At 40.5% G+C, this 19,412-nt stretch overlaps 1 protein-coding gene across 2 annotated transcripts in view; it reads left to right on the forward strand.

Annotated features, from left to right (window-relative positions):
* The window catches only part of LOC120532774 (phospholipid-transporting ATPase ID-like), a 193,959-nt gene that overhangs the window by 115,459 nt on the left and 59,088 nt on the right, over positions 1-19,412 (forward strand). For both annotated transcript variants that reach the window (XM_039759146.1, XM_039759147.1), the window contains 7 exons: positions 11,954-12,026; positions 12,214-12,284; positions 12,436-12,518; positions 13,715-13,873; positions 14,436-14,524; positions 15,466-15,662; positions 18,486-18,694. In XM_039759146.1, the coding sequence (XP_039615080.1) occupies positions 11,954-12,026; positions 12,214-12,284; positions 12,436-12,518; positions 13,715-13,873; positions 14,436-14,524; positions 15,466-15,662; positions 18,486-18,694 (881 nt within the window). The remainder of the gene's footprint in view (positions 1-11,953; positions 12,027-12,213; positions 12,285-12,435; positions 12,519-13,714; positions 13,874-14,435; positions 14,525-15,465; positions 15,663-18,485; positions 18,695-19,412) is intronic.

Consider the following 19,412-nt stretch of genomic DNA (forward strand, 5'->3'; position numbering starts at 1 on the left):
CGTGGCATGGTTGTTGGTGCCAGACGGGCCGGTCTGAGTATTTCACAATCTGCTCAGTTACTGGGATTTTCACGCACAACCATTTCTAGGGTTTACAAAGAATGGTGTGAAAAGGGAAAAACATCCAGTATGCGGCAGTCCTGTGGGAAAATGCCTTGTTGATGCTAGAGGTCAGAGGAGAATGGGCCGACTGATTCAAGCTGATAGAAGAGCAACTTTGACTGAAATAACCATTCGTTACAACCGAGGTATGCAGCAAAGCATTTGTGAAGCCACAACACGCACAACCTTGAAGTGGATGGGCTACAACAGCAGAAGACACCACCGGGTAACACTCATCTCCACTACAAATAGGAAAAAGAGGCTATAATTTGCAGGAGCTCACCAAAATTGGACAGTTGAAGACTGGAAAAATGTTGCCTGGTCTGATGAGTCTCGATTTCTGTTGAGACATTCAAATGGTAGAGTCAGAATTTGGCGTAAACAGAATGAGAACATGGATCCATCATGCCTTGTTACCACTGTGCAGGCTGGTGGCGGTGGTGTAATGGTGTGGGGGATGTTTTCTTGGCACACTTTAGGCCCCTTAGTGCCAATTGGGTGTCGTTTAAATGCCACGGGCTACCTGAGCATTGTTTCTGACCATCTCCATCCCTTCATGACCACCATGTACCCATCCTCTGATGGTTACTTCCAGCAGGATAATGCTCCATGTCACAAAGCTCCAATCATTTCAAATTGGTTTCTTGAACATGACAATGAGTTCACTGTACTAAAATGGCCCCCACAGTCACCAGATCTCAACCCAATAGAGTATCTTTGGGATGTGGTGGAACGGGAGCTTCGTGCCCTGGATGTGCAGCCCACAAATCTCCATCAACTGCAAGATACTATCCTATCAATATGGGCCAACATTTCTAAAAAATGCTTTCAGCACCTTGTTGAATCAATGCAAAGTAGAATTAAGGCAGTTCTGAAGGTGAAAGGGGGTCAAACACCGTATTAGTATGGTGTTCCTAATAATCCTTTAGGTGAGTGTATATATACAGAGTCATACCAAGTTTTGGGGCAGCCACCCATATAATCTGGTTTCCTGGCTGCAAAGTTGCTTTAAACAGATACAGCACTGATGTGCACAAAACCAAGTCCAAAACAGAACTGAGGGAATAGGGAAAAAGTGGAGGCTTTTAAAGGGGAAGACAGGAAGTGCCATTGGGGCAAGCCCGGACGTGACATCACAGGGGCCGGAGCCGGCAAGGTCTCCTTCCATTGGATCGGTCCCGGAAGTGACGTCAAGAGGACCAGGTGGAATCTTCCGTGAATGGTCTGCAGGCAAGGAAGAAAAAGAGTCAGTGCACTCTGCCACATCCTGGTATGTCTCGGAACTGCCTTTACTCAAGCCCTTTAGCTGCCTCCGTTCCACATGTGTGTGACAAGGCCCCCACCTCAGCCCAGACCTGGTGGGTTGGGTGACCCTTACCAAGAGGTTGTGAACCAGAGAAAGGGCATCAGCATTGGTGTGAAGAGCGCCCTGACGATGAAAAAGCGAAAACTTGTACGGCTGGAGGTCAAGAAACCACCTGGTGACCTGCGGATTCAACTCCCTGTTCAGGGTCATCCACTGTAAAGGGGCATGGTCCATGACAAGGGTGAATTCCCGGCCCAGCAGGTAGTACCTCAGCTAAGTAATCACCCATGTAACCTACAAAGCCTCTCTTTCCACCACCGCGTATCTGGTCTCCCGGTCCAACAGTTTCCAGCTCAGGAACATAATGGGGTGATCCTCACCATTGATGTTTTGGCTCAGCACGGCCCCCAGGTCTGTGTCCAAAGCGTCCGTCTGGAGGATGAAAGGTAAGGAAAAGTTAGGAGCTTTCAAAATAGGTGCAGATGTAAGGGCCTGCTTCAAGTCACTAAATGCAGCACCTGTCTTTTCAGTCCACACCACAATGTTTGGGGCCCTCTTCTTTGTCAAATCAGTCAAGGGCGCCACACTCTCTGAGAACTGGGGCACAAACCAGCGGTAGTACTCTGCTAACCCGAGAAAGGCTTGGACCTGCTGTTTGGTTCGCGGACGGGGCCATTACAAAATAGCATCTACTTTGGAGCACTGTGGTTTCACGGTACCCGACCCACCAGGTAGCCTAAATACTTGGCTTCGTTCAATCCAAAAAACATTTCTTGGGATTAATCCGAAGCCCGGCCTCACCAAGTGTCCACAATACCGCTTTTACCTACTGTAGGTGTTCCATCCACATGCTGGAATAGATGACCACGTCATCCAGGTAGGCAGCACTGTATGAGTTATGAGGCCTAAGCACTTTGTCCACCAGCCACTGGAAGGTTGCTGGAGCCCCGTGTAACCCAAGTGGAAGGACACGATACTGCCAGTGTCCGCTAGGGGTGTTAAACGCTGTCTTAACCATCGCAGAGTCCGTTAAAGGAACCTGCCTGTATCCCTTGGTCATGTCAAGTATGGTCAAATATTGAGCCTGTCCAAGCCTCTCGAGGAGGTCGTCCACTCGTGGCATTGGATAAGCATTGAATTGGGAGAGTTGATTAAGCCGACAGAAGTCATTTCAAAACCTCCAACTGTCGTCAGGCTTAGCGACAACAACAACAATATTTATTTATATAGCGCATTTTCATACAAGAAAAAATGTAGCTCAAAGTGCTTTACAAAATGAAGAATAGAAAAATAGAAGATACAATAAAAAATAAAAATAAGTCAACATTGATTAACATAGAATAAGTAAGGTCTGATGGCCAGGGTGGACAGAAAAAACAAAAAAAAAATTCCAGATGGCTGAAGAAAAAAAAAAAAAAATCTGCAGGGATTCAAGACCAAGAGACCACCCAGTCCCCTCTGGACCAACACAATGGGGCTTGACCAGGGACTATGACTTTGCTCGATTACACCTAGTTTCAGCACGTGTTTAATCTCAAGCTCTACTTCAGCCCTTTTTGCCTCAGGAAGCCAATACGGACGTTCTCAGACTATAACCCCAGGTTCTGTCACAATGTCGTGCTCAATCAGAGAGGTATGTCCGGGGTTTTCACTCACTACCTTCAAGACAGACAGGATAACTGCTTCCAGCTCCCGTCATTGTCTGGGACTTAAATCCGCACTGAAGTTAAGGCTGTGGTCTTGTGTCCGTTGACGTTCACCACCCCAGTATGTGGGACTGCCAACGGGTTAGTCAGAGCACACCAACCCCTTCTCGCCTTCCATCTGCATTCCTCCTTGCCTCGAAGCAATTTGCGTGCCCGCGGCTCTGGGGGCGCCGATACAAGCTCCGGGTTGTACAGGGTTGCTAGGTCTTGGGATATACTCCGGCTGAGTTCAACAAAGGGACGGTTCAGCTCCCTCTGATTATGAGGCCGTCCTTTGTGTCTCCAGAAGCTCTATGAGCTCTGCCAGGTTCTTAAACTGCTTGCCCCAGACTGGCTGGGTGAAGCCACGGGGAAGTGCGTTCAGGAGGAGATAGCAGACTACCTGCTCTATTATCTGGGAGGGCTTATTTTCATTCGGCCATAACCACTGCCCTACCCTTGCCCAGAAGGGCCAGGCTTGTTTGAGGATCAGCTGTTCTGGGTCCAACCTCCAGTTTCTTACTTTACTCACCTGCCAGTCTGGGGCACCCCTAGGTGGAAATCGGGGTTCTGGTCTCACAGGGGGCGGACACCCTCCTCCGAGAGAACATAATAAGCCCCCTTTGCCTCCCCCTGCCAGGGTAGCCCAATTCTGTGAGCCCCTCCTGCACACTCCCTGGCCTCTCCAGGTTGCCTAGTTAAGTGTGCCGGGAGTGGAGCCCGCACCGGGTCTTGCCGAACCACGTGACGCTCCCACCTGGGTGCATTGCAGGTTCTGTCCCTTTCTCTTCTGGGACTTCTCCATCCTGCCAACTACGTCAATGTCACAAACTCGAGACAGAGTCATACAAAGTTTTGGGGCAGCCACCCGTATAATTTGGTTTCCTGGCTGCAAAGTTGCTTTAAACAGATACAGCACTGATGTGCACAAAACTGAGTTCAAAACAGAACTGAGGGAATAGGGAAAAGGAGGAGGCTTTTAAAGGGGAAGACAGGAAGTGAAGTCAAAGGGTCGGGCTCATGTAGGTCAACTATATCTATGTCAATTATAAAAAAAATCCTGGAAAGGAAAAGCAGGAAGACGAGACATGATCTTCTCGGAAGTTCTCAGAAGACACTTAAAAGACCAGCGATGCAAACAATATCAAAAAACACTCAGTCGTGTAAAGGCACGTAGCACACACAGATCCTGTGCTCTCAGCACTGGACAGACCAGGTAGACTCAAACCCATAATGTTTAGCAGAGGTCTCCATGTGGGAGATATTCATCTCACACCTCTGGATGAATGTCTCTTTCATTGTGACAATGTATGAGGGCATTAAACACTAATGGACAATTATCCATGCCTTCATTGCCCAAGTAGCTGTGCAGAGCTGTGGCCTTAAGGTCATTGTTGCCCCAAACCTGCTACTTAACATCAGTGGTAAACGGACCTGTCAGACAGAACAAGGAGGCCCTCCAAGCATGTTTAACATGTGGAACAGCAGAGGCAGCTGACATGTACTGACATGCCAAGTAGAGCATGGCGATGGCAGTTGCAGGAGCAGAAGCAAAACTCAAGTGTGGGAGGAGTTTGCTGAGGATTTTGAAATTACCTTTGGCTGGCCTCAAATACAATTCTAGCAAACTTTCAGATGATTCACGAGGAGAAAACTGTATTTTGCCCATGATGTGTATAGCAAGGATGGAGTGCTGCTGACTACACCTAGGATTATAATCAAGCAGTGGGGAAGCACTTCATGGGTTTCCTACATCCTACTGACATACTTCCCTTTAAGCAAGCAGAATTAGAGAATTCAGAGGAGGAGGAGGACTCATCACTGGTGCTGAGGTAGATAAAAAAACTCTGGAACACTCTGGAAGTTCTTGGGCTGTCTTGGCTGACATGCCTCTTCCACATTGTGTGGAGGTAAGGGCAGAGCCTCTGGATTAGCAAACAGAGGTAGTAGTTCCTGTTTTTAAGAAAGGGGAGTGGAGGGTGTGTTTTGTCTTTGGACGCCTAGGCCAGAGCTCTGCAAAGGAGGGTGTGGCTATTGGTCAAACCTCAGATCCAGAAGGAACAATGCAGATTTCATCCTAGTTGCAGAACACTGGACAATCTTTTACCCTCACAAGGATTCTGGAGTGTTCTTTGGAATATTCTCAACCAGTCTACATGTGTTTTGTCAACTTGGAAAAGGCATATGACCCACCTCCCTCGGGGTGTCCTATGGGGGGTGCTTCAAGAGTATGGAGCACCTGATTGACTGTGAAGAGGTTATAATGAGGTTTTCAGCACCTCCAAGTCTGAGAAGTTCATCTGCACATTAATGTGTTGTGGTTCACTCACCTTGTTTTGCCCACATGTCATCTCACATTACTCTGGGCACAACAGCTTCAAAACAAATTTTGAGCTAGTTGGAAAAGCCATTCTCTTTAATGTGAAACAAAAAGTGATAAAGTCTAGGTAAAGCCATTTATTAAACGTTATGTAATAACAGACAATGTCTTATTAGGATTTGTTTTAATGTTTATTATTGTTAAACTAATTTTCATGTTGTTATTTGAACAAAAATGGGGGCCACTATTGGAGCCAAGCAATGCTTAGAAATGTTTTCCATTTAAATTAATTTTATTTAGGTGATCATGTTATGTGTTAATTAGGTGTTGTGTCACTTTACAAAGGGGTTTTCAGGAAGAATTAGATAAATCTTAAAGTGAGGAAAGCCTGCATACCCCTCCTATTAGTTCTTACAAACTAAATTAAGATACTATCATTAAGATGTTTTTACCACTAGATGTCGTCTCACAGCCCAAAACACTTGACACAACTGCATTAGCATACTTCCACGTACAAATAAATTTATTTATTTACATAAGTAAATACAATACAATTTATTTTTGTATAGCCCAAAATCACATAAGAAGTGCCGCAATGGGCTTTAACAGGCCCTGCCTTTTGACAGCCCCCCAGCCTTGACTCTCTAAGAAGACAAGAAAAAACTCACAAAGAAAAAAAAAATCCTTTTAAGGAAAAAATGGAAGAAACCTTGGGAAAGGTAATTCAAAGACAGACCCCTTTCCAGGTAGGTTGGGTGTGCAGTAGGTGTCAAAAGGAAGGGAGTCAATACAATACAATACAATACACAGAACAGAACAAATCCTCACTACAGTATAAAAATAAAAATTTTAGAAGTACGGAGCAGAATTTAACAGTAGATGATATCACATAATATGATTTGGATTTGTTTAGAGTCCCGGAGACCTCATCCATCAAGTTGCCTCCCCCATTTGGCCATTCCACAGCTGAAACAGCGCTGGGCCAGCCAATCCAAAGAAAGGACCCCTCTACCCCACGATTCCCGCGATCCTCCATCAGGGATGACTTTACCTTAGGCAGGCAAAACAACTTGGCAGGTGGGCCATGGCACCAAGTGCCACATTTGAGTACCGAGAAGAGAAACAGAATAGGTGAGGGTTAGTATCCAATTATAACTATCCTATTACTTATGTTTTAGTGCTAATGACTAACAACACAGATGCAGCCTGTACAGTTAATCAGCAGCTCTAGTAAGGATATGCTAAACTAAAGTAGTGAGTCTTCAGCCGGGATTTAAAAGCTGAGACCGAAGGGGCATCTCTTATAGTATCAGGCAGACCATTCCATAGTTTAGGTGCCCTGTAAACTATGCTTGACCTCCCACTGTTATATCATAAGCAGACCGGAGTCTTGAGATCTTAATGTGCACTCTGGTTTGTAAGTCATTTGTAAGAATGAGCCGGATCTTGGCCATTTAATGCTTCATATGTTGTGATATATGGCTGGATTGTCATCACGGCCAATACCACTAGGCCGCCAGATGGAGCCCTCCCTGCAGTATGGAGGTGCCCCGAAGACCAGCAGGGAGTCATGGACTATGTAGTTTTTATACAAGACCCTGCTGGATACCACAGGGGCCGCAAGAGAGACCTGCAGGGAGGACCGAAGATTCCTTTGTGCCCTATGACCCGGAAGTTCGTCAAAGGAAGAGCGACGGGCTTCCGGGGTGAAGAAAAGAACTTTTACCTGACCCGGAAGTGATACAGGATCACATGGACTGGGATTGGGAACATTTCCGGGTCAGGGAATATAAAAGGACTATGGGAGCTCCCAGACGGCAAGCTGAGCTGGGTGGAAGGGTGGCAACACGTCTGGGAGTCGGAGGATTAGATTATTGTGTATTATTATTGAGTATTGTATTGTTTATGAGTATTGTGGAGGAGAGGGTGCTTTGCGCACTGTAGAAGATTAATTAAGTCACTTATTGGACTTTTACCTGGTGTTTGGAGTCGTGGACAGGGTTTCAAGGGAGCGATAGCGCCCCCTATCTGTCACAATGTTAAAAGGAGGATTTTGAAATCTGCCCTAAACTTAACCGGGAGCCTGTGTTAGGTTTTAAGAATTGGAGTTATGTATTGTATTTTCTTGTTCTTGTAATGATTCTTGCAGCAATAATTTTGGATTAACAGGAGGCTCTATAAAGAACAGTTTGAACATCCAGTGAACACCGCATTGTAGTAGTCAATCCCACTAGAAATAAATGCATGAATTAATTTCTCAAAATCCTGTTTATTTAGAAAGCGCCTTAATTTCCCAACATTTTCAAGATGGAAGAAAAATGATTTGGATAACTTTGTAATATGTGAATATGTGCTTTAAATAATATGCTAGTGTCAAAGATAACTCCTAGATTGCAGGCTGATTCAGTAAAATTAATGGCGATTCCAACTAGTTAAATGATGACCGAATATTGTTGTGATCATTGTCATTCCCTCCAACAATTAACGTCTCTGTTTTATCTGTGTTTAAAGACAAGTAGTTCTCATCCATCCACTCCTTTAATTCACTAACACAACTAATTAAAGACAACATCGGAGAAACTTCATTTGATCTAAATGAAAGGTATAACTGGGTGTCATCTGCATATGAGTGAAAATTAACATTATGTTTTCTAATGAGAGATCCCAGTGGAAACATGTAAAGTGAAAACAGTAAAGGTCCCAGTACTGAGAACTGCGGGACATCTTATTTCATTTCTGTGTATAATGATGGAGTACTGTCAGCAGATTTCTGTACATATTGGAATCGATTTGATAAATAAGAACTAAACCAAGTGAGCACAGTGCCTGTAAGCCCAACATCATTTTCTAGCCTGTGCAGTAAAATAGAAAGATCAATGGTGTGAAATGCTGCACTTAAGTCTAACAACATAATTACAGTGTAGTTTCCTTTATCAGAGTATATCAGAATGTCATTTACAACCCGCATTAGTGCTGTTTCTGTACTATGACCAGTGCGTAAACCAGACTAGAATTTCTCAAATAAATTGTAATGTGTAAGGTATGATTGTAGCTGACTGGCGACTACTTTTTCAAGTATTTTAGAGAGAAAGGGTAAATTTGAAACAGGCTTATAATTATTTAGTATGTGTCGGTCTAGGTCTGACTGTTTAAGTAATGGTTTAATGACTGACACTTTTAGTGCATCAGGTACTGTGCCATGCAATAATGAACTATTGATAATGTTTAGAATAAGCTGCAAGAACATCCATTGCACTTTTTACTAGTTTTGTTGGCACTGGATCTAGGGAACAAGTAGTGGGCTTCATTTTACAAATTAAAGTTACAGGATTAAAATTACTAAAGTGCTGAATGCAACGTGAGACAGAGTCTGCTAAGCTAGTATGCAAGTTTGTACTGTGATGCTGAGATCTGGGATCTTATATTTTTAATTTTCTCATTGAAGAAGTTCATAAAGTCTGTACTGCTAATATCTGTTGGTCTTTTGCACTGTAGATCTGAATTCCATTTGTTAATTTAGCCACTGTTCTAATACCCGAGGATTTTTATTATTGCTATCTATTATTTTAAAATAGTATTCTGAGCGAGCTGTAAAGATAGCTTTTTTATATTTTTTAACACTCTCTTTCCATGCAATTTGAAAAACATGTTGCTTTGTTGTTCTCCATCTGCGCTCTAGTTTTCAACACTCTAATTTAAGAGTGCAAGTGTTTTCATTAAACCAGGGAGAGTTTCTATGTGCTTTGATCATTTTTGTTTTAAGGGGAGCCACTGTGTCCAGAGCATCTCTCAAGGTCACATTATAATGTGATGTTAGCTGATCTAAATTGTTTTCCATGTTTACATTTGATGTTAACTGATCTAAATGCATTTCCTCAATTACCCTCGATTTGCTTGAAGTATCTATAAAGCACCTTATACAGGTTTCTCCTACAATCCACAACACCAACAATACAATTCTTTCCAATTACATTCTTCCTGAGTGAACCTTGCCCAAGTACTCCCCCAATCCTGACTCACCTAGGGAGGGTGAAGCACTCCTTTATAACCTGGATGTAGGAGTTCTTCTTGTGCAACAAGTCTACCACCTGGAAGCACTCCCACTAGTGGCACCTGAGGACCCCTGCATGGTTGCCCACCAAAACTACAACTCCGGTGCAGACCAGAGGGTCTACTAGAATGTTCCTAGAAGGCAGTCCCTCACTGTCCTTCCACTATGAGAACTTCTGATTATGAAAGGTATCATTAACTAACCATAGGGGGATGCCAGTCCATCCACATCCTACTATACAGTTTCCTGGCCGGGTAAGAAACCATCCACCTGGATGCCACCCAACCCTTGTCTGTGACAATGTCTGTTTGTGCTAAATGTCACTATTTCACATTGAAGTTACTTGGTTTATACTTTAATGATTGTCATATGACTCACATGCAAAAAGAAGGTAGTCCAAATATATTTTCTTAACTTTTGAATATAGATATAAATCAAACAGATATCCTACATTTAATTGAAATTTTGATACTTAAGTACACTTAACATCAGATAATTTTAACTTTTATTTGATTTTGCTCTCTGGCAGCTTTTACTTTTACTGGAGTCAATTTTCAGAAAGGTGTCTCTACTTTTACTCAGTTATAACTGTTGGGTACTTTATATAACATTGACTGTTTGCATTCCACTAGTTTGTAGTCCCACTGCTGCTTTTTATATTCTATAAGAGTAGGTTAGAGCATACAGCTTCTGAAAAGAGATTTACTGACAGATGAATGCAGACCTTGTGTAAATAAATATTAAATCAAATAATTACTCTGAATTACCTTTATAGCATACGTATATAAATGAAATATAGATCTGTACCTTTAAAGCTCCTTGAGATAGTGAAAGTATAAGAATTAAAAAATTGTTTGCTTGTTTCACTAAAATGAATTTTTATTTCAGACATTTCTGTTTTGTATGACATTAATTATAAGTTGATTTTCAATTTGTATCTATATATATAATTCACTAAGGCAAGACACCCATGGAAAGCACGGCAGAAGGGGCGTGGATTCACTAAGCCGCTGACAAGTAAGACGCCCATGGCGCACACAGGAAGGAGCCACGCCCACCAACTCTAAGACTATTGGATACGACGACAACTCACAGAACCACGGCCACCAACTCGGACGCGATGACACAGGAAAAACGGCGTCAATTATGTTCGTCTGTCGTAGAGTCCACATGCACCTCTGAGCCACGTTGACTGTTCATAGAGGCATGTTTCTTGCAGAAGTGAATCGCTATATGCAGCATGTAAAACAGTTTGCGAGGGGTATCCCATGGGATCCTTAAAACAACCCTTTAAAACTGAGGTTAAAACACAAGGAAGGAAGCAGTCTTTAAAAACCAATAAGCCGTGTGCCTCTGTTTCATTACCGTCTCACCTGCTTCACCAATGCAGGCCCTGCAACAGTCGAGACGCTCTCTCAGCAGCTGACCCTCTCTGTGCCTGACCGGTTCACACAGAGGCAGCGAGAGAGAAAGCCACACACTCACACAGACAGCCTCAGAGACGACAGAGGCACACACACAGGCAGCTGGTGGGCGGGTCTCCGTGAGTTTCTCTTGCGAGCGGGCGCATATGGCGGTGTGTATGCTTCGAGTATGAGGGTGGATGCGGCAGAACTATCTAAGAACAGGCATGTTTGTCACAGATGTAAATCGCTGTATGCGGCGTGTAAGACAGTTTGTCGCGGATGTGAATCGCTGTATGCAGCATGTAAAACAGTTTACGAGGGTTTCCCATGGTCTTACAGTTGGTGGGCAGGTCTCTGTCAGTTGCTCTTGCGACCGGGCACATGACCAGGCAGTGTGTATGCTTCGAGTGCGAGGGTGGACGTGACAGGACCATCTAGGAAATCTTAGATGGTCCTGCAGGAACACGAAAGACGTTTCCCTGTCCACCAACACCGCCCGCGTCTACCCTCCCTCTCTAGGCATTCACACTGCCTGCCCGTGTGCCCAGACGGAAAAACTCACCGACCACCCAGTTAGTTCCTTTCGCCTGTACTAGGAGTCCACTTGCACGTCTGAGCCACGTTGACTTTTCATTATTCTTTTCAGTTTCGACACCCGACCGCGTCCACCATGAAAAACCATGCGATAGGAACAACGAAGCCCCACCTCGCTACTACCGTGGTCAGGTGTCTTGGTGGATTATATATAGAAAAGCAGCCGCAACCGCACAGAGCAATGAAAAGTCTACGTGAGTCACAGGTGCATCTGGACTGTGCAAAGATGTCAACGACTCAAGTGCCGAGTTGGAGGTGGGCACATGAGCAGGCAGTGCATACTGAACGAGAAATTCAGTCACGGACGATTGTGTGTTGCTTCATTTCGTGCATTGTTACAATGTTGCATTTCTTGCTGATTTATTATATTACCGATTTTTCAAATGTTAATTTTCTCCCTGTGCTTAAAAATCATTAAAAAACCGGTCTGATTATGTGGCGTATGGTATGCCGCGGGTTGGCTAGTACATTTATATTTTTGTTTTGCAGGCTAGAAGGAGAGAAATGGATGAATGTTCAAGTGGGTGACATAATCAAACTGGAAAACAACCAATTTGTTACAGTAAGTGGGATATGTGGGTAATTTCAGTGTCATTATTAATATTTAAAGTAATAGTAATGGAATAGTGGACCTAGCCTTGGCTACATTAGAGTTTTTAGCTTTGTAGAGTGAAGCCAAGTTGTAATTCTGAACTACAGAGCTTTCTACATCACTACATCTAAGTAACATATGCCCTGTCTCTTTCCAGGCAGACCTACTTTTGCTGTCCAGCAGTGAACCCCTTAGTCTTGTGTATATAGAAACAGCTGAATTGGATGGGTAAGTTATAACAGCTAATAGTCAATTTCCTCTTGCAGAAATTAACGTAGGAAGTGAAGAGCTAGGCTCTTTGACTACCTAAAGATGTCAGTGTTTTACTGGTGGACTTTCCTTTTATATTTACTTATAAATCTGATGTTTGATCCATCAGAGAAACAAACCTTAAAGTGAAGCAGGCACTATCCATCACTGGAGATATGGGGGATGATATTAGCAAGCTATCCAGCTTCAATGGTGAGTTTGTGATGAGCATTTTCCTAGTTTTATTTTTGTCAGTACTCCTAAGTGGTTATATACTGTAGCAGTGGGTGAGGCAGATGTATAAAGCTCTTGAGAAACAATAACTGGATCAAAATCAGATTTATTGGCCAAGTATGCATCCACACAAGGAATTTGACTTGGGTTTTGGTGATTCTCCAATTATACGTTACATAAAAAAAAGAAAAACAAAAAAGAGAATATATCTATATATACAGTATATACTCAGTGCAAAAAATACTGAAATTATCATTGAAAAAAAAACCAATTAATAATAATTTATGAACAGTATTACAACATTCTGGGAGGCCTGTGGGATGAATCTAACCATTTGTGAGCTGGAATGCCTTAGGGAAAAAACTGTTCTTATATCTGTTTATTCAAGAGTTAGCCAGACCAAGATTATTAAGTACTTTTCTGCAGATCCCATATTTGGCAACAAGTACAAAGACTGTCTTGGGGGCATTAACATTTTATGTATAGAGGGTAGTTCAATGATTAGCATTGCTGTTTCACAGATCCAACACTTCTGTATCCAAAGCACTGTTGATATCAACCAAGACCATTCTTACCATGTCCTTATTATTTTTAATCTGTAATTTTACTTCTAAATGCCAAACAGAAAGTGCATATCAAATTTAAAATCTAAACAGCCTTTGTTTAAATAATTGTGGATGTGTGGTTGAGTGTACCATCACATCTCCATCCATGGTTGGATCCTGCTCTGTGTGCATTGTGTTAGCATACGTTCCCATGCCTTTAACCTTAAACTGATTAAACGAGCGTGATAATGGATAAATGGATTCATGCCTGAAATCTACCTGAATAAGAAACAGTTCTAGCAGGATTTGGCATATGAGACCCCATGCTAAAGTACTGGAGTGTAGAGTCACATATGAAATTTAAATTAAATTAAGATGAGTGAATCAAAAGACACCTCCCAGTGTACTATATAAGAGAGACAAACAGGAATGTATTACTTCTCAATACACAAATGAGTAGAATATAATTTTAAAGTTGTGAGAAAGAATAAGAGTAAATAAGCTTGGTTTAATATTGTGCTTTTGCGTACAATCTCAGCAAATGTACTTTGTCATCAATGGGAACATTTTGATCATTTAAGTGTTATCTTTGAGACGTCTATTTTTCTTGCTTTGTGTGTTTCTGTCCAGGTGAGATCCAGTGTGAGCCACCCAACAACCGTCTGGATAAGTTCACAGGGACACTGGTTTTCAAGGAACAGAAATACTCTTTAGACAATGAGAAGATCCTCCTCAGGGGCTGCACTTTGAGAAATACAGAGTGGTGCTATGGACTGGTTATCTTTGCAGGTGAGAAGTATGCTAGTTTCTCCTACAGAAGTTCGTTTTGTTTGGAATAAAAATATAGAAGTTATTATCACTATTATTTGTTAATAAGAAGCCTTTTCATTAAAGAGTTGCAAAAAGGAGGATGTATGCAATATGTTACAGTGTTTGGCAGGACAGAGCACAATAAGCAGACAAGTGAATGTGAAAAAAAATGTTCTGTAGAATTAAAGAAAATTACTACTGTGTTCCAGGTCTGGATTGTAGGCCCGCAAAGACCTAAAGCAGAGTGTAGCTAGGATCAGAAAATGCTGTCTCAAATCCAAAGTAAACCCAACAGGCAGAAAAAAAGAAAAAGAAAAACAGTCCTACATCCATTTAACAAATTTGGGATATAAATGTGTCATTCTGTTGGCTTGGCCTTGGCTCCTCATCTAATTTTTAAATTATTTTTCCTTTTTGATGCACATTCCAAGGCATTTCAAAAATAACAGTTATTATTGGGATCCATGCTCATTCACCATTCCTTAGTTACTTTTACAATTTATTTGAAATTAATGGCTTTGATTAACCTTTTACTTTTAAGGACCTGAAACCAAGCTGATGCAAAACTCAGGAAAAACTAGTTTCAAGAGGACCAACATTGACCGCCTCATGAATGTTCTTGTTCTGTGGGTGAGTTTCCTGGTGATAACACACCCAAGTCTGTTTTGTTTCACAGTTCACATCAAATAACTCACTCACTTTGATGTTAGGAATTCAGTATCAGAGGTTTGGGGGGCTTTATCCCAGAGAGCTGAGGTTCGTACAGGTTTTCATAAAAAAACAGTTGTTAAATATGGGATGAATTGTTTTCTTTCTTTTAACTCCTATCTTAATTAAACTATAGCAATAGAGTTATTTTTTTCTTTTTCATCATATCCAGCTGATATGTTTGATGCTTTAGGATATGTTTCTTAGTGCATTTTGTAGATGTACTGTATGTTGCATCTACAGTACATTTACAGTAAATTATTTTTCTTTAATATGATGATGATTTCTATGAAAGGAATAAAACAGAATAAGGATGCTGCAATATTATGATATCCACCAATAATACATTTGTAAATTTCTTAAAAGAAAACAAAGATTTAAAGGACATTTTTCACTCCCTTGCACACTGCAGGTAATGAAGTGTGAGTACACATTGCAACTGAGAATTTGCAGAATAAGACAAAAAAGGACCAATTTGCTTTACTATTATAATAATCAATACAGTATATCCATTTGCAACACAAATATCATGCATATTTAATAAAGTTGCATCAAAAAATGTGTTTGTGCTAAAACCTATGCAATCTCTTGTTTGTTCAGTCTAAGTGTTAATTAATTAACTCTGTGCTATTTAGCATCTGTGTAGAAATATATGGGCAGCACAGTACCTCAGAAAAATTATTTCTTGAGTTCAGTACTGGACCCTCACTGTGCCTGCAGGTTTTTGTTTAATCCAGTTTCACATTCAGATTTTACAGTTTTCACAAAACAACACTGACTAGGGAGATTATATTTGTTGAGTACAAATAGCTGTTGTTGAACTTCACTTTACAAAGAATTCTGGATTTTGTTTTTTTCCCAAGATCTTTGGATTTCTGGCATTTATGTGTGTGATCCTCGCTATTGGCAATGGCATTTGGGAATATCAGGACGGATTTTATTTCCAGGTTTTCCTTCCCTGGCCAAGCAGCATTCCAAATGCATCATTCTCAGCCTTTCTTACCTTCTGGTCCTATGTCATCATCCTTAATACAGTGGTGCCCATCTCCCTTTATGTCAGGTGAGTCATACTGTAGGTAGTTTTAATATGATGTTTGAAGTGTGGTCTTAATCCTGTAACCTGCATTAATTTGTGTGCTGTGAATTAGCAAACAATGGGCCAGTTGATATTTTGTTTTCCTGAGAGGCAGCGGGAGATCAGAAAAATGGTACAAACAAATCCTTTTCATTGTTTAATGTTGGCCAAATGTCCTGCAGTTATTGTCATTCCAAGATTAGATACTGTAAAAAGGACTAGACTCGACACACTTAAAAAGGTTTGGGGCAGCAACTCGTATATTATTCCTGGCTGCAAAAGGTTTTTTAAATAGTACAGAGATGTTCTCAGTACGGAGTCCAAAACAGAACTGTCGAGGGTTTGTAAAGATGGCGTCTTTAAGGGATCAGACAGGAAGTGACATAAAGGAACCGGAAGTGATGTTCTTCGGATGTCAGATTGGTTGCCGGAAGTGATATTCTTCTGGACGCCGGAACTGGAAGTGACATCATCTGCTCTTAATCAGACAGGTTTTCCCGCATCTGGTCTGTAGAGATAACAGGAGAAGGTTTAGTGCACCCTGCCACCCCTTGGCCTGGCGTGGAATTATCTTTGCTTGGTCATACAACGTCCTCCTAGTTGCATGTGTGTGACAATACACATTTATCACTTGTAAGTTAAACCTCTAAGATGAAAGTTGAAAATATTTGAAGATCTGTGATAGCTGATATGTTTACAATATGCAGGAAAATCTAAAATATAGCAATTGTACTTTGCAGGAGGAACATACTTGGTAAGAAAAAATTCTGTTACTGGTAACCTAAAGTTACTCCCTACAGATTTAATTTTTTATTTTTTCTCCATCCGCCTGGAGTTTTTTTTTTTTTCTGTCCCCCCTGGCCATTGAACCTTACTCTTATTCAATGTTAAAGTTGATTTATTTTGTTTTATAATTGTGTCTTTCATTTTTCTATTCTTTAATATGTAAAGCACTTTGAGCTATTGTTTGTATGAAAATGTGCTATATAAATAAATGTTGTTGTTGTTGTAACCAAAATTAACATTCAAATTTGTTTATAAACACACTATTGATATTGAAAGAATACAATCACTTTAACATACAGTAGAGGAAAAAGGCACTTACTTTGACCTTTAATACTTCACTGAATCAGCTACAGAGACTAATTGCACATTGGGCATCTTCATGGAAACAAGAATAATGTGTCCATACAACACTGAAGGCATAAATGTTGGCAGCCCACCTGTCTGTTGTTGGGTTTTGACTCTTTAGTTAGATCTAAATCTAAATCTAAATCTAGGTGACTTGGTTCAGAAAAAGGCATCCAAAGGCTGATTGGATAGCTAACTCCACATGATAGCACTTAAGATGTTCAAACACAGAGATATCAACAGCAGTATATACAGTAGCAGGAACTCTTAAACAAGCAATTTTGTGCTTGACATTCACTTGTATCTGTTTTGGTTGTTATTTTTTCACAATTTCAAAACAAGAAAAACAAAAGAATGTCTGCTTATGTGTCTTTTAAATCATTATCCTTCCCCAAATTTGAATAGGGAATCTAGCACATTGAGCTGCAGCTCAGAGTGACGGAATATAGTCAGTTTGTCATTGTTCTACTGGTAGGTCCCCATTCTAAAGCCTATTGCAAAAATTTCATAGTTGCCTTATCTAAATTTACACTCTACTCCAATCATCCAATTAATCCAATGACTGATTAAATAAGCTGTGTTCAAACAGTGACTGACCTGTGTAACCTTCTGCTACGCTGCTCATTTCTTCCATTTGTGTTGGGTGACAAAAGATAATACATTAGTTGCTTTGAATCTCTTAATTTTAATGTCCTTGGCATCTGGGAAAGTAAAAACAAATGGCATTTAACTGAGGCTCCTGCATGCTTTCTTAGGGGTGGGGTGCTTCTATTTCCATATTTTGTAAGAGAAAGGAAAAACATTACAAAAAAATCACTTAATACTTATAAAAATTAATTTTAAACAAAAATTGAACGGAACTCTGCATAGACCACCCTACTGCTACCAAGGCAAAATCGGAGATAAGTCCAGCTGCAGACCTCATCAGCACCATGATTCAGTAGCTCTGCTGGACAGCTAATTGGATTTAAGGTTTTTGTCACTTGGTTTACTTCAGTTGAGTCAAATAACCCTCCTCCAGCCCTGAGCTTGAGTTTATTGGGCAGATTTGCGCTTACTGAAGACAGGAGATATGTCCATTTAATTGAACCCTGAGCAAACATTTGAAACACTTGCTCTCCCAATAATGGTTCCTGTCTATGTTAAATAGAAATTGAACAAAAGGGACATAAAAAGACATAAAAACAGAAATAAATGTATAACACTGAACATGAATTAGCCTGGTTACACATGCTCTACTAGCACACAAGTTAGCCCACAATTTTTCTTTCAAACAGAATCCTCCTTTTCTGTTCATTGCTTTTCTTAAATATACAGCGTCACATATTCTAAAATCTAATGTATTTTTTTATTTTGCCTCATTTACATCTTCTAGTAGTATTTTATTCCATTTTATTCAATTGCATTATTTAATTAATCATTTAGTTAAACAAAAGTGGTTTGCTCTTAGCATTAAATGTGACAGTTTTCTCCATCAGAGTAGTGTATTGTGACAGTTTAAAACCTCTGGACCTTTTTGGTTTTGGAATAGGTACAGAAATGTGCTGTAAAATGTAAAGTAAGTGTCAATCCCTCCCTATTGTGTCATTTCTCTTTCACATAGTTAAGACTGTTTATTCTGTGTTATTACATTTTCTCCTTCACACTCATTAAACACTTTTCTGTTTTATTTTGCAGTGTGGAGATTATCCGTCTGGGGAACAGTTTTTACATTGACTGGGACAGAAAGATGTATTACCCACGATGTGACATGCCTGCACAGGCACGTACCACCACACTCAATGAAGAGCTTGGACAGATAAAATATATCTTTTCTGATAAAACTGGTACTCTCACCCAGAACATTATGATGTTTAATAAATGTTCTATCAACGGCAAGTCTTACGGTAAGTGCAGCATTAGAAAAACAACCATATGAGTCTGATCCAAGCACCTTGATACCTGGTTATAAAAAGAAGGAATGGTGTAATACTGTAACATGAACAAATTAAACAAACTTTCATTATTTTGGAATTCATTATTTGTATAAATAATGAAAAATTAAAACATTGTTGAGGACTCAATCAGACTTCAGCTTCCCATTCCCACATTTCCCAATCTGTGAATTGAATGATTGACTGGAAATAAAGCACTGTCCACAGACTCAGTAAATTTACTGCCATACAAATTCACAATTTAACAATTCAATTAAGTAGTTATTCTATTTAGCTAAATATTAATAAGAACAAAAAGTAATTATCCATCATTCCATAAGTCAATAAAATTCAAAGAAATACAACTCTGATAAAAACGAAAAAACTTTATATTCCATAACATATGTCAATCTGTGGAAAATATCACCTAATAAAAACGATAAAATAAAAAAGTATGTTTACAATATGTGGCCAATCTCATGTATAACCTTATATCCACAGCTCTGAAGACATTGGCCCATCATCATAGTATACTGTAGCTCTATAAATTACACAGAATACATGTCTCATACCCACCATTGCCTGGTTTGTTTTTCTCATAATAAATCTTTCTTAATCTTTGTAAAAATCTTTTTGGGTAATGTAGGTGACTATAGTACTATATCTAAAAGATATTTACAACTTACTTACA

This window comes from Polypterus senegalus, chromosome 7 (assembly GCF_016835505.1).
Source record: "Polypterus senegalus isolate Bchr_013 chromosome 7, ASM1683550v1, whole genome shotgun sequence".
NCBI lineage: Eukaryota > Metazoa > Chordata > Cladistia > Polypteriformes > Polypteridae > Polypterus > Polypterus senegalus.